Source organism: Ursus maritimus, unplaced genomic scaffold (genome assembly GCF_017311325.1).
Source record: "Ursus maritimus isolate PB19 unplaced genomic scaffold, ASM1731132v1 scaffold_24, whole genome shotgun sequence".
Classification (NCBI taxonomy): domain Eukaryota; kingdom Metazoa; phylum Chordata; class Mammalia; order Carnivora; family Ursidae; genus Ursus; species Ursus maritimus.
The window spans coordinates 13,331,447-13,350,858 of NW_024424897.1; the positions used below are offsets into that span (position 1 = coordinate 13,331,447).

At 38.9% G+C, this 19,412-nt stretch overlaps 1 protein-coding gene across 5 annotated transcripts in view; it reads right to left on the reverse strand.

Annotated features, from left to right (window-relative positions):
- HELZ (helicase with zinc finger) overlaps positions 1-19,412 on the reverse strand; it is a 152,458-nt gene that overhangs the window by 41,275 nt on the left and 91,771 nt on the right. For all 5 annotated transcript variants that reach the window (XM_040640372.1, XM_040640374.1, XM_040640370.1 and 2 more), the window contains 3 exons: positions 17,201-17,384; positions 12,307-12,535; positions 5,297-5,501 (listed from right to left, as the gene is read on the reverse strand). In XM_040640372.1, the coding sequence (XP_040496306.1) occupies positions 5,297-5,501; positions 12,307-12,535; positions 17,201-17,384 (618 nt within the window). The remainder of the gene's footprint in view (positions 1-5,296; positions 5,502-12,306; positions 12,536-17,200; positions 17,385-19,412) is intronic.

The following is a 19,412-nucleotide window of genomic DNA, read 5'->3' on the forward strand; positions in this document are numbered from 1 at the left end:
TCTCGTTCTATTAGCTAAATGTGACTTCAAAGCCATGATACAACCCAAGTAGCACATTATACAACTTACCCTTAGACACACACAAATCTGTTACTTGTACATAACATCTGAAAACTAAAGGCTCCCGGGGAGGGGGTGGGGGGCATGGGATAGATAACATCTACAGCAGGAAGAAAAATTTACTCCTGACCAAAGCAAAAGTACAGTGACGCTTCATTTATCTCCCTATCTGTCAGCAATGTTAATTATTCAGGTCAGCACTAAACATCAAAGGCGTGCGGTCAGGTAGGTTAGTTATGTGTGGACAAGGGCAATGAAGCTCCAACTCTTGGAGAGTCAAAAAGAAACACTCAAAAAAGAATCACAGTCAGTCCATAAATCTGGAGAATGTTCCCAGAGATTGGCACTAGCTATAAAAAAACAAACTTCTGAGGAATAGAGGAGCAGTAAGAAAAGCAGGGCAGAAGAAAGAAGAAACCATGAAAAGGTGAGCGTGGCAGGCAGCGGAGATGGTAGAGGTAGGCGGGAAGATCCGAAGCAGAAGCAATCAGAGGTGACATCAAGAGCAGTCGGGGCACATACACTGATGGAAGAAAGGGGATAAGACTGTTCCAAAAGGGTAGCAAACCAGTTAGATTTCTTAGCCTCTAATGAACCATCAAGCAGGGGTGATCGTGCAGCATGCAGAGAAAACAGTGATGTAGTCAGAATGTACGAACAGCCCCCCAGAGATGTCCATACCCTGATCCCCGGAATCCATGACCACACCATGTTAGGTGGCAAAAGGGACTCTGCAGATACAATTAAGTGGTGTATTTGAAGTAAGTAGATTATCCCAGATTATCTGGGTGGACCCACTCAATCACATGAGCCCTAAAAGCAGAAAAGTTTCCCCAGGTGGAGTCAGACAGATGTGGCAGAAGAGGAAGTCAGAGATTCCAAGGGAGAGAAGGATTTAATACACTGCTGGGGACTCTGAGACAACACAAGGGCGAAATACAAGAATGGGAGGGAAGCCTCCAGAAACTAAGAACGCTCCAGCAGGCAAGGAAACAAGGACCTGGGTCCTGCAACCACAAGCACGTGCATTCTGCATGAACTCTGAAGCAGATTCTTCCCAGAGTCTCCGGATAAGAGGCCAGTCAGCCAACAGCTGGATCCTGCCCTTGTGAGACCCAACACCGAGAAACCAACCATGGCAACACGGACAGTGACCCAAAGAAATGTGAGATAACACATTTGTGTTGTTTTAAGTCACTAGGTTTGGGCTAATTTGTTGCAGCAACAACAGGAAACCAATACAAAGAATACCCACAGCCTAGATTAATCCTATCCTGTAAAGCTGGAAGCAGGCCAGACAATATACACCAACACTCTGGGTGGTGGGACACACTAAATTAAAAAGCAACTTGGGGCCTATCAGGTAAAATGACAGGCATCTCTACAAGTACAACTCAGCACTCTGTACGGTTCAGCGCAGGAAAAACTTTCCTTGGATTCTTCAACTTAGCACGCAGCTGTAGGGCAGTAAGTGTACTTGGTCCATAGAAGAACCAGATGGTGTTTGGTAGCTTATAAACAAAATAATAATGTAGCAGTAGCGTTAGCACTACGTGTAAAAGTCATTCCACAGTGATAATTCCAGAAGTTTGCTAATAAATCTCAGAAAGTATGTGTACCTTTAATAGAATGTCAGGATTTTTATAAGCGTATGTAGTACATGTCAACACAGTTTGTAAGGACTTTTTACTCCACCATTTGTTTATTCAAATAATATTTTTTCGCATTGTTTGCCATTTCCGCATTCAACAAATGTTAACGAGGCCCACCACATGTTCCCCCCGGCTGGGCACTGAAGCTACTGAAGTACACAGACTGACATGTCTTCTGATGTCTGGACAGTGAGACACAACCTAAGCAGCTAGAGACAGAGGATGAAAACAACTCACAACTAGAATCTATAAAATAATGCTATGGTCTTTTCAGAGAATCCATTTCTGAGTATTATCTATGCTCTGACCGGTTTTTAGAGTGTGTGCAAATGAATCTGTTTCATTTTAGCAAAGCTTCCAAATGCTGCTCCCAGCAAATGCCCGAGGAGTAAGTGGAATGAAAACAGGCAAATTGCTTTTCTCTGTGCTAATTCTGCGGGCACCCATGAAACACGCACTTGGTAATAAATGATGCCTGCAGAGAGGGAGCCAATAAAGGGCCAGCTCGGACAACCGGCTCCTAGGGCCCTAACATCCCATACCTTCGCTAACACCATCACAGACCAGACCTCTTAGCCTAAAGTGATGTGACTGCTGCCGAACACAGCGCTGGCGAGTAGGTCCTGGCCAGGCTTCTGATGATGGCATTCACATGAAATCAGACTGGGATTTAAATCGTAGTCTAACATCAACAATACTAATTTTTAATATATCTTATGCACAGAACTATGTTAAAAGTTGAACATCAAGGAAACCTTAAGGGGAAATTGTATGGTTTAGTATCATGTTTTCAGAAATAGCATCCTTTTCTAGCAATGAAGTAAATCCTCATTCATCAAAAGACTCTAGCACGTGAAATAAAATATCTGGGATTTGTTTCAGAATTTTCCAGTGTGTAATTGGGGGGGGGTCTGTAGATGAGACAAGATTAAGTTGGTAATTAATAAACCTAAATGACAGGGGACCGCCCAGGTGGCTCAGTCAGTTAAGCGTCTGACTCTTGGTTTTGGCTCAGGTCATGACCTTAGGGTCCTGGGCCTGAGCCCCGAGTTGGTCTCCGTCCTTAGTGGGAAGTCTCCTTTTCCCGCTGCCCCTCCCCCCCCATTAGTCTGACCCTTGGTTTTGGCTCAGGTCATGACCTTAGGGTCCTGGGCCTGAGCCCCGAGTTGGGCTCCGTCCTTAGCGGGAAGTCTCCTTTTCCCGCTGCCCCTCCCCCCCATTAGACTCTCGCATGTGCTAATAAATAAAATCATTAAAAAAAAAAAAACCTTAGATGACAGGGAATTCATTACACTATTCTACTTATGAATATGTCTGAAACTTCCTACAACAGAAAGTTAAATAAAACAAGACTCTAGTACAAGCTCAAACCTCAAAACAATTTAATGGAAGTAAAATAAAATACTGGGGAGAGAAAGGAGATAAAGTGACAAAAATAACCTCTTGCTCACTATACCTCAGTTATTTAAAAGAATTATTCTCATACATGCTATAAATAATAATTTTAAATAGCCAGGTGTATAAATAATTTGATGAATCACTGTGAAATAGACGTTATCTGTTGCATCAGTGAAGAGTATTTTCTAAAAGGAAAAAATTCGGGGCAATAGCTACTTTGGCCTTTAACTACACAATCCTCTTATTAAAAGAGAAAAGCCACACCCAAAAGTAAAAAAGAGAGAGGGAGAGGGAGAGAAAAGTCACGCTACACTCTACTGGATGCATCATAACCATTGTTCACTTATCAAATATTTACCGAGCACCCACTACATGCAAAGAGCGGGGCGAGGCGCTAGGGGCCATAAAAAAGTATATAGAACAGGATTTTTGTCTTTTGGGAGTTTATGGTTTTAGAAAAGCAAGTGGATTGAACATCTATTTACTTCACCTTTAAAACGAAAACAAAAAGCAAACTGCAGGACCCTGCTTAGGGTCAGTCCACATTTGGTACCATGGCTGGAATCTAGCTGCAGCTGGAGCACATGAACTGATGCTTACGTTCTCAAGTCGGTAACAAGGGTTTCCTCTGTTGTAGTTAGGGGCGTGCAACAGGTATATTGATTTTACAACATTTTAATTAAAAAAACAGTAAAATATAAAAATTTCTACCTGGATTCCCTACTCCCCCCACACCCTAAACTCCCTGCTGGTCCCTGCAGAGCCTATTCTCTCACACCTCTGGCCTTTTGTATACGCTCTTTCTTAAGCTTCATTCACTCATCTAAAAAATACTTTTAGGCACCTATGATGAGCCAAGTGTTGTTCCAGGCACAGAGCCTAGCGCAGTAAATAATACAGCCAAAAATCTCTGTCCTAATGGAGCTTTTATATTCTAGTTTCTGATATGTCTCCTCAGTCTAGCACTATCCCCATCCACTCCGTGGACTCCTAGACAAGAGCTCTGTGGTGGAAACTGCCTTGACTCCACCCACTCCCTGTGACCACCCTCCAACACGTGCCGTCAAGGACTCAGGGGGCCTACTTTGCTCATCTCTGCTTCTCTAGCACCTACCACAGCAGCTGGCACACAGAAGAAACTTAGCTGATAAGTTGATTATCAATTTATTAATAGTTTAAGCTTTAGAAATCTAGAAGATTCATTTATACAAGATACTTAATCCCCTGGAAATCCCAAATCACTAAAATATTACCACACATTCGGTCCATTTTTATTAAACTAATAATACACGACAGTATTATTAACATAGAAGTAGTTCTCTTCTCAGCATAATACCTATTTAGCTTAAAGATTTTCAAGATATTAAACCATTATTACTGTTTACACATCAGGTTTCACATTTTTAAAATGAAGACCCAAACTGACATGTTCTTTTACTTCATTCATGTCAATAGATTTAATACCATACTGATGACTCTGAACACACCAAAAAACCCAGAACAAATACTAAACATGCCATTCTCATAACTTTCTTTTCTAGATGCTAAGTGCAAACACATTTTTTTCAGGCACTGTAGCAAATACACCAGCTGTCCCTGCCCAAAATAACCATGGTTCAAAAGTAGACATGGCCCTGACTGACCCACCTCCACTCCTGATTGGACTACTTCTTCAACAACAAATATAGGCCAAATCAATTAAAGTAATCTTCAAGAAGTCAACCAAATTTTCCGTGTCAAATATTACTTGAAATGAATTGGTCATCAACACAGGATTAGAACGATCTATTTTCTACAAACACTATTATATAATTTTATTCCTCGTAATAATATGCTCTAAGGGCATGCTTTTAATGAGTGTTGATAGTCTTTTAAATTGCTTTGTTTTATTCACATCTTGCTAAATAAAAGCCTATCAGTAGAGAGGTCAGGGGGGTATTATACAAAGGACACCAGAAGCAATCAGGTACTTGAAAACTTTTTTGAGGATGATTATGACATTGAGCATGGCTACACACCACACTGTATTCTCACTTACAGGTCCGAACTAGACAAGCTCCTTGCAGAAACTGCTTGCCGTAACCTTCATTTCCAATACTTAAAGTAACTTGCAGCCCAATGAACCTTGGACCCTTCTGTGCTGTTCTCTCCCTCTACCCTTCTTCGATTGCATCAGCAGGCTTTACCTTGGGGGGTGACTGCTGCAGTTTGTTGGTATTTCCTGAATGCTGCAGTCTTAGAGCCCGGGGGATAAATTCAGGAGCCAGTGGATTCAACACATACGTCTTCTTGAGTTCTAAAGCCTCTAGCTGAGCTTTGATCTGTTCAAAAGTGATTCCGTGTAGGCTATTATTTTCATGACACAGGGCAATAAACCGTTCCCAAAATTTCCTACAGAAAAGATTTAGAAGATCAGTTTACAATTTCAGTGGATAAGATCACAGAAATGAACATAAGCAACTAAAGAGAGTTTTGAATTCCCTCTTCCCACCCCAAATCCTCAGATCCATCCTTCACCTGACTGTGATTCAGGTATAACTTTTCCACAAGAGCACAAGACTCCAGAAGTTTGATTCTGAAACTACTGTCATGTATAATATTGTGGAAAATACAAATTATGCTCTCAATTAATTTTGGCTGACCAATGCAAGTAATGTCGTCCATGCTCAATGAGTCACGCTAACCTAGAATGACAGTTTTATTATCCACATAATAAGTAAGGATTTCAGAACCGATGTTACCTCATTTTACAGATGATTTGTACTTCTAGACATACTCACATATACATTATATACACACACAAATGCAGACACATGTATAAATCAGACTAATTTGAATTATGGGGCCAAAGGAGCCTGGTGCTAGATGACTAAGAAAAGCCAGCTCAGGACATAAATCTGAGCCACAAAGTAGACAACGATCAGGGAAGATTCCTAAGAAATAACTAGCTATTCCTATATTTTTCTCTTACTTAACAGATGCTTCTCACAAACACAACTTATAACATTAATTGACTAAGTTAAGAGAGTTAAATTAATTATGAAAAATACAGGAAGCTGGAAAGCTAGTTTTAATGCTGATTATTCATTTCCTAATTAAATTAATAAATAGTAAAGGAAAAAAATACATTCAAAAACTTGTTGCAGTTGGATAGCTGTTTTCCTACAGGTTTGAAAACTGATCTCCAAATATTAAAAATATTAAATACATATTATAAAAAACACAAAAATTTTTTAATGTTAGATGACTATTATAAATATGCATACCTATCTTTAATATGAGGTTCAAATAATGTTTTATTATACTATAAAAGACATATGATACGGTTTCTTCTCAAGTTGGTATCCTTGTGTCCAGGTGGACAAGAAGTAATCAAGATGGCTTTAAGAAGCATAAATGAAAAGGTTTATATTATAAAAATTAGTATATGAACGGGAATTGGGTTATTAATCTATTCATAAAACTTTGCAGGGTTTAATTCTGAACTATATTTCTCTTACATATGTCTACTTTTTTAAAGATAAGTTTAAGAAATGGGTCCAAAAGAAATGTCAGGCCTGTATGTCAACAATAGGAAAAGTACTACAAAATATTAAATATGCATTTCTGACAATAAGACATAAAGGCTACCAAGACAGTCATTCAGTTACAGGAAGTACATGTTGCTAAGAAATGCACACTAATACCCCTTATTTTTATTAAGAACCCTTCTGGAAGTGCCTGGGTGGCTCAGTTAGTTAAGCGTCTGACTCTTGGTTTCAGCTCAGGTCAAGATCTCAGGGTCATGATCTCAGGGTCATGAGATGGAGCCCCACGATAAGCTCCATGCTCAGTGCAGAGACTGTTTGTCTCTCTCCCTCCCCCTCCGCCCCTCCCTGCTCTCTCTCTCTCATAAATAAGTAAAATCTTAGGGGGAAAAAGAACCCTTCTGAAGGAATCAAGGCTTTTCTTCTCACAGTCTGATAGCTAAGGAAGAATTATTATTTTTTTAATTTTTTATTTATTTGAAAGAGGGTGTGTGAGAAAGAAAGCACAAGCAGGAGGAGCTGCAGAAGGAGATGGAGAAGCAGGCTCCCCACTGAGCAGGGAGATGGACGCGACCTCGATCCCCGATCCCCGGACCCTGGGATCACGACCTGAGCCGAAGGCAGACGCTTAACTGACTGAGCCACCCCGGCTCCCCAAATTATCTTTAATATAGCACTTAGGAGCTAAAATCCATAAACTTTCCTGCCCTTCTGATTTAAAAAGCCACAGTATTCAACTGTACGAATATTTATCAACATGATTCTACATGCTATATTCAGAAGAAGTATCTTTGGTCTAACTGATAAAGCATCAATTTCATAAAATGGCATTTCATATTTGGGTTGAAATTCAAGACACAGAAAAACAAGGAGAGAATGGATGGGCTTCTACTCAGTTTTAATACCAATTTTTTATCACATATTTTCATTTCCAGCACAGAACTTGTTCTATGCTCACAAACTCCTTTTTAAACCTCACACTCAGTTCCTATACCACCTTCGCTGACCTCAGCTACACTGAACAAGAGCTGAAGTAACACGGAGTTAAGCAGAACCTTCAATTAACCCCACAGTTCAGGAGAAGCTAGTTACAGTCTTTGTCTACAACAGGCTTAGAGCTAAAGGACACAATTCCAGAACAGTAAACACTTACAATAACTTAATCAAGTTAAATGAGTTCTGAAAGTAACCTGAAATCTCCATTTTAAATCTCACTTATCCTTTGCCCCACTGGTACGGTGAAGTGGTCAAGCACATGGATTCCAGAACTACACTCTGGGGTTTTGGTCCTGGCTCTGTCATTCAGCTGTGTAACTTCAGGCAATTCAGTAACGTAATCTCTCTTTGTAGCTCAATTTCCTCATGTGTAAAATAAGGCACCAACAGTATTAATATTATACTTTCTCACTTTTAAACTTTATGTATTTTTTCCTTCAAAAATTCTTGAAGTTAATTTTTTTTCCTTTTCTCTCTTTGTGAAGGCTCTTTCAAAGACTACTCACACAGCCCTTGAACTCCCCAATACTTGAAATAAAATACTATGTATGGCATTATGAGGCAATTCTGAACACAGAGTTGAGGACTCCAACTATACTCAGAATGAGAATTAGACTTCACCACTATGGTTATTTATAGCCTGCACTAATTCTCAGGCTCACCCCTAAAATTTTCACATATTATTATGATAACAATTTGGGCTAGAGAACCCAAGTATGTTTCTACATTGTAATATAATTACAACCATTTCAAAGAAGATAACCTTACTTTTAATCACCGCATGAACAAAGTTTGGTTTTGTTTTTATGCTAACCTTGCTTCTAGGATCACTGATAAAACACTGAAAAATCACTTGGCATCCTTAAGTGATAGGGAGTGTGTATGTATACACGCACGTATACTTACATCTCTACACACATATGAAATATGATTGTATCTCATTGAGTAAATGGAATTTGCTAATGAAGAAATTCATTTCAAAGGAAGACCTCCTCCAAACACACTGGTTTGGAGAAATGTATGACTCTTCTCTGGCTCTCCCCATTCAGTGTAGATTTATGCAAGCGTATTCATCACTTCCTGGGAAAGGCAGGGTAACCAAGAGAGAAGAACTTGGGTTTTGAAGTCAATGTGACATCTGTTTGAGTGAACCATTTAATAGGTATATGACCTTGGGCAGTAACTTAAACTCTTTGAACCAGGCAGCCCATTTAAAATGCAAATAAAATTCCCACATTGCAGGGTTGTTGGGATGACTGAATAAGGCTAAGTGTGCAAAGCACTTAACCAAGCACCTGGCAAGAGAAAGCTGTCAGTAAACAGCAGCTACTATATTAATGTAGTTGGTTTGGCGAGCTGGGGAGGGGGAAGTTCACTACATTCACTTCAGGTTAATAGATAAATTCTATTTAAAAATACAATAAAAAAGATTATATAATGGTTGCCTTCTAAAGTGTTATACTATACACAATAATTATTCCTTAAAAATTTAATATTTGGAAATATCATATTAGTTTTTCATAAATACTGAATGGGACACGGGGGTGGGAGGGATTAACTCAAACTACAAAGAATTCATTCCTCTGTTATTATAGTGCCTAAGAATCATAGATGTCAGGGCCCCTGGGTGGCTCAGTCGGTTGGGCGTCTGCCTTCGGCTTGGGTCATGATGCTGGAGTCCCGGGATGGAGCCCGGCGTTGGGCTCCCTGCTCAGCGGGAGGTCAGCTTCTCCCTCTGCCCTTCACCCCGCTCTCATGCTCTCTCACTCTCTCTCTCTTAAATAAATAAAATCTTTAAAAAAAATAAAGGCCATATACAACAAGTCCACAGTTAACATCATACTTAACGGCGAAAAGCTGAAAGCTTTAAAAAAAAAAAAATTATGTATGTCCCTCAAGTTTACTTGTCTTATGAGATTAAATTAATTTCTAATAAAATGAGAAAGATTAAACACAAATACCCATACACTTCAACTCTCAGCTCTTGAATTAAAGCCATGATTACACTGTCCAAATAACACAGATAATCAGCATTCCAAATTAGCTATAAGTCACATGATTTTTTTCTCCCTACATAATACAGATAACCTCTCTGAAACTATTTTGCCAGCTTATAAATTAATTTGCAGTCCTTAATACACTCCAGCTGAGTAGTAAGAAATAAGCAACCAACAGACCTGGCTACAAGTTAAAAATTAGCCCTAGATAATTCTGACAGCATGGCCTCAGAAAGAATTATTCACCTATTTGCTCTGAGAAAATAACAATTTATGTCAGAGAAGGGGTGAAAAACGCTGATCTCATGGAATTCACAGCATAATACAACTCTACAGAAAGGGATAATGGTTTTTAAAAAAATAATATTTATATTGATAAATGTTTGATGTTATTTATAAAAAGAGTCCAAAACAAGTTTGGCTCAAGACTATTGTTATACCCACTTACTCCTGACAATTTCTAATTTGTCTTTTTTTTTCCCCTAGTTTTTTTCAGTAAATTGTCCTATTTTCTATGTGTCTTAACCCACTAAATTCTTTTTTTTTTTTTAAGATTTTATTTATTTATTTGACACAGAGACAGCCAGTGAGAGAGAGAGACAAGCAGGGGGAGTGGGAGAGGAAGAAGCAGGCTCCCAGCAGAGGAACCTGATGTGGGGCTTGATCCCAGAACGCTGGGATCACGCCCTGAGCCGAAGGCAGATGCTTAACGACTGCGCCGCCCAGGCGCCCCTAACCCACTAAATTCTAATCAAACTGTATGTATTCTCACATTTTTCAAATGATAAATATAAACAAAAATGGTAAAATATCACAGCAATATTCTAACCAAATATACTTTCAATGAATTATAAAGTAACTAAAGTAAAATTCTTAGGAGAAAAGCCAAATAATTATTCCTAGTTTTATTCATTTGTAACTTGGAATTAATATAGTCCCTTCCCCAACTTTCTGTCATTAGTGGCTAAAAATGAACAGAAATCTACCTTTTAAATATGAAATTAAAGATATTTTGGGGGACCTGGGTGGCTCAGTCAGCTAAGTGTCTGCCTTCGGCCCAGGTCATGATCTTGGGGTCCTGGGATCAGGGCCCGTGTCGGGCTCCCTGCTCAGTGGGGAGTCTGCTTCTCCCTCTGCCTCTCTCTCTCTCAAATAAATTATACAATTTTAAAAAAAAGATATTTTACAACAGGACTGTTTAGCTATGCATAAATAAGTCTTGGACCACTCAAGTTTTGTGGATTTTTTTTTTAAGTAAAAGGTCACTTTTCATAACCTAACCATAAATTAAAACTACTTGATTCCTTTGTTAATGGCTTTCCCCTATAAAGTATATTAATTTCTTCTAGAGTCTTAAACTCTAATACATGCAGATTATTATTAAAGGTCCCAGCTGTCTCCCTTCCCATAGAATTCTTCTCCCTGCTGAAACAGAAAACAGACAATAAAATGCTGCCATATCTATATTGCAATAGAAAACCTGGTTTAGGCCACTTCCTAACAGCTCTGTCTACTTCAATTCTAACATATCGAAAAGAGGTAATTACCCAAGGCATGTTCGGGACTGTCTACATCACTTTCTACTATCTGAATTCACTTTGACAGGTCCTAGAATCCTTCCACAACTTTAAAGTCATTCCTAGTGTATTTCTTTTCCATAAAAGAATATAGATCATAAATTTCTGTTCAACTGTTTTTTGTTAATGGTAACATAATTTTCAACACTATAAAGACCAAGTCTTACATTATTGGCTTCAAACAGTTAAATTCCTATTACCTGGTATCAATCATAGTTGTATAGAGAGTAATTTTTTTATTTTGATATTTTAACTATATTTTAGCAGAAATACTTCCTTATGACTACAATCTAAGGAATACCAGCAACACTATCCCAAGACAACTAATAACCACTCCTAACCTCCATTATTTTAAGACCCTTAGATTAACCAAACATGAAGAATCATTTACACTGAGAAGCCCTGAGAGAAAGTAAGTAGAGAAGGAAATTCATCAAAAACAAGCTGACACAATAATGAAGGGGAAAAAATGAAATAATATCAATATAAAATTCACTCTCCATCAAAGATACACATATACACAAAACCACCTCAGGACTCTCGCACAAGCTGTTCCCTCTTCCTGGAGCACTTTTACCCCAGATTTCAGCAGAGCTCACTCCCTCGCTTCAAAGTCAGGTTCTCAGTGAGGGATGCTCTGACCATACTCCATAAATCACAAACCAGACCACTGCACCCCCATCACTCCTAATTCCCCTTAATGTTGTATTTCTCTTCCATTGAACTTACCACATACAAGACTACAGGGTATCTTATTTTGTTTATTCTCAGTCTTCCTCTCCTCCCCAATAAAATGTAAAGCCCACAAAGGCAGAGATTTTTATTCATTTTTGTTCACTGATATATTCTTAGTGGCTAGAATAGTGCTTAGGACATAGTAGGCACTCGGGAAATATCTGTTGAGTGATAACTAAATGAAAGAATACATAATTATGAACATAATGAATAGACCCAAAGCAATATATTTTTGTGTTCCCACTGGATATCAGGTGACTGAACCTGACTTTAATTAGCCAAGAGGTCATATAAATAAGTATATACATAGGGATGCAAATTACATTTTCCCCCTTTACCGTCTTAATCAGTAACACATAATTACCTGCATCTTCCAATAGAGCACAGAGCAATGGGATCACCCACCACAGCAACCAGGGACTGTGCTCTTGTGATGGCAGTATTGAGAAGTTTGTAGTTAGATAAAAAACCATAATCTAAATCCTCTGTGGAATCTTCCAGCAGTTGCTCTTTCTTTTTAATTGGTGTCTGTTTATGTTTACAAGTATGCCTTGTACGTACTGTGCTAAGAAACAAAACTCTGAACTGTTTTCCTATAAAAAAATAAATAAAAGACTTAAGATTGTTATTTTGAACCACTGATACAATAAAAGCATTTCACTTTTTAAACGTTACTGCTAAATACCAAGTGTCAGTGAGGATGTGGAGAAACGAAAACTCCTGTGTCCTGCAGGTGGGAATGTCAAATGGTATGTAAAACACTCTGGAAAGTAGTGTGGCAGCTCCTAAAACAATTAAACATAAAACTAAAACACAGAATTAAAATTAAGCACAGAAAGAACACAGGATCCAGCAAATTCCACCTCTGGGCATTTACCCAAAAGAACTGAAAGTAGGATCTCAAACAGATATTTACATACCCATGTTCTTAACAGCATTAGTCACAGGGTTTGCAAAAGGTAGACACAAGCCCAGTGTCCACTGACAGATGAATGGATGAACAAAATGTGGTGTATACGTACCATGGAATATCACTCAGCCTTAAAAAGGAAGGGCATTCTGACACACACTATGACATGGATGAACCCTGAAGACGTTACGCTAAATAAAATAAGCCAGTCACAAAAGAACAAATACCACGGGACCACACTTATATAAAGTACCCAGAGTAGTCAAATTCACAGAGAGAAAGCAGAATGGTGGTTGCCAGGGACTGGGGGGAGGAGGGAAATAGAACAGGGAGTTACTGTTTAATGGGTACAGAGTTTCAGCTTCACAAGATGAAAAGAGTTCTGGAGCCAGAGGGTGGTGATGGTTGCACAACAATGTGAATGTCCTTAATGCCACTGAACTGTGGCGTTTTATGTATTATTGAACTGGAGAGACACTTTCAGAACGAACACATAAAAACGGTTAAAATGACAACTTTTATTAAAATTTTAAAAATATTATTGCTGGAACCAGCCTTAATGATTATCTCATCTAAGGTCCCACTCAATACAAGGACCATTCCTTGAAGCAGGGTCATCTAGCCTCTCACTAACCAAGACAGACACAGCTGACTCCAGAAGGAAGGCTTACTGAGACTCTAATTTGCACATTTTTTCTTATGCTCTTTCTTATAGCAACACATCAATTCCCTCATTCTGTGACAAATCTACAAATTTCTGAATATAGTTTTAATATCAATCTCCAGTCTTCTCTAGCCAAACAACCCAGGTTCTTTCAATCATTTCTGACTCCCGCCATGTGGCAGTTTTTAGACCATTACCTGTCCTAGGTCTCCTTTGGGTGCTTCCTACCTTACTGGTAATATTCCTTGTAAATGCATGCCCAAATGGCCACTCTCACCATTACTATTTAACATAGTACTAAAGTCTTAGCCTCAGTCAGTCAACAAAAAGAGGAAAAAGGGGGGGTATCCAAATCGGCAAGGACAAAGTCAAACTTTCACTACTTGCAAATAACATGATAGTCTATGTAGAAAACCTGGAAGACACCACCAAAAAATTGCTAGAACTAACACATAAATTCAGCAAAGTCACAGGACATAAAATCAAAGTGCAGAAATCTGTTGCATTTTTACATACCAAAAAAGAAGCAGCAGATAAGAATCAAAAATTGATCCCACTTGCAATCACAGCAAAAGCCATAAGATACCTGGGAAGATACCTAACTAAAGAGGTAAAAGATCTGTACTCTAAACACACAGAATCCTTATGAAATACATTGAAGAGGACACGAAGAAATGGAAAAGCATTCCATGCTCATGGATTGGAAGAACAAACATTGTCAAAATGTCTATACTACCCAAAACATCTACACATTTAATGCAATCCCTATCAAAATGCTACCAACATTTTTCACAGACCTAGAACAAATAATCCTAAAATTTGTATGGAACCACAAAAGACCCCGAATAGCCAAAGCAATTCTGAAAAAGAAAAACAAAACTGGAGGCATCACAATTCTGGATTTCAAGCTACATTACAAAGCTGTAGTCATTAAGATAGTATGGTCCTGGCACAAAAACAGACACAAAGATCCATGGAACAGAAAAAACGGACCCAAAACTACATGGTCAACTAATCTTTGACAAAGCAGGAAAGAATATCCGATGGAAGAAAGACAGTCTCTTCAACAAATGGTGTTGGGAAATCTGGACAGCAACATGCAAAAGAATGAAACTGGAGACCACTTTCTTATACCATACACAAAAATAAATTCAAAATGGACGAAAGACCTAAATGTGAGACAAGAAACCATCAAAATTCTACAGGAGAACACAGGCAGCAACCTCTTTGACCTCCACTGTAGCAACTTCTTACTAGACACCCCACCCGAGGCAAGAGAAACAAAAGCAAAAATGAACTAGTGGGACTTCATCAAGATAAAAAGCTTCTGCACAATAAAGGAAACAATCAATAAAACTCAAAGGCAGCCTATGGAACGGGAGAAGTTATTTCATACTGCATATCTGATAAAGGGTTAGTATGCACTATCTATAAAGAGCTCGTCAAACTCAACACCCAAAAAAACAAATAATCCAGCTAAGAAATGAGCAGAAGACATGAATAGACACTTTCCCAAAGAAGACATCCAGATGGCTAACAGACACATGAAAAGATGCTCATCATCACTCATCATCAAGGAAATACAAATCAAAAACCACAATGACGGGGCACCGGGGTGGCTCAGTCGGTTAAATGTCCTACTCTTGGTTTCAGCTCAGGTCATGACCTCAGGGTCATGGGATTGAGCCCCACACTGGGCTCTATGCTCAGCACAGAGTCTGAGATTCTCTGCCTTTCCCTCTCCTTCCCACTCTCTCTTTCCCACTCTTGTGTGTACGCTCTCTCTCTAAAATAGATAAATAAAATCTTTAAAAAAAAAAGAAAAGAAAAAAGATCAAAACCATTTACCTCACACCTGTCAGAATGACTAAAATTAACAACACAAGAAACAACAGGTATCGGCGAGGATGTGGAGAAAGGGGAACACTCCTGAACTGCTGGTTGAGAATGCAAACTGGGGCAGCCACCCTGGAGAACAGTATGGAGGTTCCTCAAAAAAATAAAATTGAATTACCTTACAACCCAGCAATTGCACTACTAGGTATTTACCCAAAGGATACAAAAATACAAAAAAGGATTCAAAGGGGTATATGCACCCCGATGTTTACAGTAGTATTATCAACAACAGCCAAACTACAGAGAGAGCCCAAAAGCCCATCAACTGATGAATGGATAAAGAAGATGTGGTATACACACACACACACACACACACACACACACACACACACACCCCTACATGTGGAATATTACTCAGCCATCCAAGAGAATGAAATCTTGCCATTTGCAATGACGTGGATGGAACCAGAATGTATTATGCTAAGGGAAATAAGTCAATCACAGAAAGACAAATACCATATGATTTCACTCATATGTGGAATTTAAGAAACAAAACAGGTGAACATATGGGAAGGGCAGGAGAGGAGAAACAAACCATAAGAGACTCTTAACGACAGAGAACAACTGAGGGTTGGTGGAGGGAGGTGGGTAGGGGATGGGCTAGATAGGTGATGGGTATTAAGGAGGGCACTTGTTGTGAGAAGCATTGGGTGTAGTATATTAAGTGATGAATCACTGAATTTTACTCCTGAAACCAGCATTACACTATATGCTAACTAAAATGTAAATAAATTTGGAAACAAATGCCCAAATTTTGAGGGATCTGCACAACACATGGTATAGTGAAATTATTTTGTCCCCATAATCTACAACTTCATTACTCTTACTATTGTATATTCCCAGGAAACCTAAAACTGAACTTTTCCAGCACTCACATGATAATGCTGCTTCATATATTTAAAGGCACAAACTCAGGGCGCCTGGGTGGCTCAGTCAGTTAAGCGTCTGAATTCAGCTCAGGTCATGATCTCAGATCCTGGGACTGAGACCCTCACTGGTCTCCACACTCAGCAGGGAGTCTGCTGTCCCTCTCCCTCTCCCTCCACCCCTGCCCACCCCTTCTAATAAACAGAATCTTTTTTAAAAATTATAAAAAATAAACATAAAAAAATAAAAGCACAAACTCTATAGCAACTAACTACATGAAGGCAACTTAAATGAGCTGCTGGTAACTATGCGCTTAGGAACGTCTAGACATAAAACACAAACTGTGCCTTGAAAAATGCATTTAAACACAATATGCTTGACAGTTACAAGTTTTTTAAAAATCCTTATGAACAAATCAGTCTTCAGATAGGGTATACCGACAGTAGGCGTTGTACAGTACTGTGGTTATAACTACTGCATACAGATGTAGTGTGTGGCTTTCACACCATCATGGTCACTGAAAAAATCCATTTGTTCCTACTTCTTTCATTTGGATATAAAAATTTAATAAACATGTAAATGAGCTTGACCTTTAACTGCCAAATTTCCATTAAAGAACTTGGTATAAGAATATATAAGAATAAATCATCGAGCCTTACATCGAAAACCGGGGATGTACTGTATGGTGACTAACATAATATAATAAAAAATCATTATTAATAAAAAAAATAAAATAAAAATAAAAAAAATAAAAATAAAAATCTGTTTCCTCATTTGGTAAAAAAAAAAAAAAGAATATATAAGAATAAGAATACATAATTGCTTGTCCAGAAAAAAGGCCTTGAGAATTAAAAATCAAACATGCACACACTTTAAGATTTAACCATCTGAATAACTTAATTCATTTCAATTAATACTTACCTTGAACATTTAGCACCCTTTCTACATTAACATCAGATAATCTCTTTTTTCGAAGTTCAGCACGTATCCTAAACACTTGATCAGCATATGGAGTTACCACACCGATACTGCCATCATCCAACTTCCCCCACGCTACTGGCCACTTCCTTCTCAACTCTTCCACACGTTCCACCACTTCGAATACCTTTAAACAAACACACACATGCATATTAAAGATATGGTAACTGAAACAGATGTATAAAGGATGCCATTTTAGCAAACGTCATTTAAAAACTATCTCTATATAGGAGTAATGCTTTGCTGATATGAACACAGGGAGAAAAATTTTATGTACATTTCAAACAGTAAAATTCTACCCAAGTAAAATGCACCCAGTGAAAACATGAATATCAGAGACAACATAATGGGCAACTGGCCCTCACCCTTCATCCAGCCTCCATTCTTAAATGAGGACAGGTTCAAATTCCCATGTAGGGAGGAGGACAGGGATAGGACCATGAAACTGGTAACCCCATCCAGGGAGTCAGGGAAGCAATTCCCCACCTTCCCAGGATTTCTCAGTCCACTCACTCCCTGTCAGGCCAGTGAAATGAACAGCCAACGGAAAGATTCCTAGAGTCAGTGTCACTATTAAGTCTCAGCAGTACAAGATCTAGCACTGTCACCTTCCCCCACTGATAGAACTGAGCAAAGCAGCCAACAGAGAACACCAAACCACAGCTGGGACTAAGACAAATCTGGACTGGAGAGACACTTCCACAATTCACGGTCTTGTAGTAGTACAAGTTTGCCCAAGCCATTTCATTAACCTTAAAATAAAGTAACACCATATTCTGCCCAACTGAATTTATTCAATCTATTTTAATACAATGAAATGATCGATGTTTCAATGTTTGGCACAGTGGGGGACACAACGATCAATAAAACATGCTCCTTGTCTGCTGAGAGACTGCTGTATATTTAGAAAACAGACTCCACATATAGGTATATTCCATACATATGGAAACAGCAAGCTCAACAGAGGGTCAGGCAAGACACTAGGGGCATACAGAAGAAAGTTGTTTTGTTTTTTAAGATTTCATTTATTTACTTATTTGAGAGAGCGCGCGCATGCGCATGCAAGCAGGGGGAGAAGCAGACAGGAAGGGGAAGGAGGAGGAAAGGATTTCAAGCAGACGATGCGCAGAGTGCACAGCCCGATGTGGGGCTCAATCTCACAACCCTGAGATCAAGCCCTGAGTTGAAACCAAAAGTCAGAAGCTCAACAAACTGAGCCACCGAGGTGCCCTGAGAATGAAGTTTTTTAAATGTATTTTAAATAACATTATTTAGTATTTGTTAATAATACGTACTTATATTTACAATGTTAAATATACTTAATAAAATTTAACAGTATTTTTATTCCTTTCAAGAACTTGAGGATTATCAGGTAGGATTCTGTTCTCACTGCCAAATAGAAACTCAATGAATGACAGAGGTATAGACTACAGTCTCCCTATTGTTACGATGATTTAAGTGCTTCAGATATACAGACTGTCCAAGGGTTCTGAAGAGTGAACTGAACTGAAGACATGGCGCTCTCACTACAAGGAACAAGAAAGGTGGCCCTGAGTCTACTGCAATAACGAATAAGAAAAACCTATCTTCACCCATTTGGTTAAATATGGGGGTAGATGAAAGATGGGGAGAGACCTCTACTGCCCACCCCACCCAAACGCACACACACAGAGTTCCTACCACTAAGCAATACACAACCATTTCTCCACCTCATCCCTCTGTGAAGGGATGCCTAAAACTGAAGTCAAAATACACAGAGTTGGAATGGTGATATAAGGAGCTTGGGGAAACTTCTCTCCCAGACAGACATCTACTACACTGGTCAAAATTAGCAGACAATCATTCAAAGTCTCTGGAGATTGATCAAAGACTTTATAAGAAATTGAGAAGGATTTATTCAACAAAGTATACAGAAACTTAGTAAGAAGAGGGAGGCCAGGGCATTCAAGCTAGGGACTGCACCCATCCGCACACAGCTCTTACAGAAAGGCTATCTCAGCAGTTGAGAGACAGTTCCCATCTCCCCTAGCTCCCTGGGTTGAAAGAGTTACTCCAGGCAGTTTTGGCAGCTGGTGAGCATCGGATCCCATTTTCCACAGCTCCATGCTGCAGAAGACCTACATTGAACAGTTAACAGCAGTTGATTTTCTTTTAC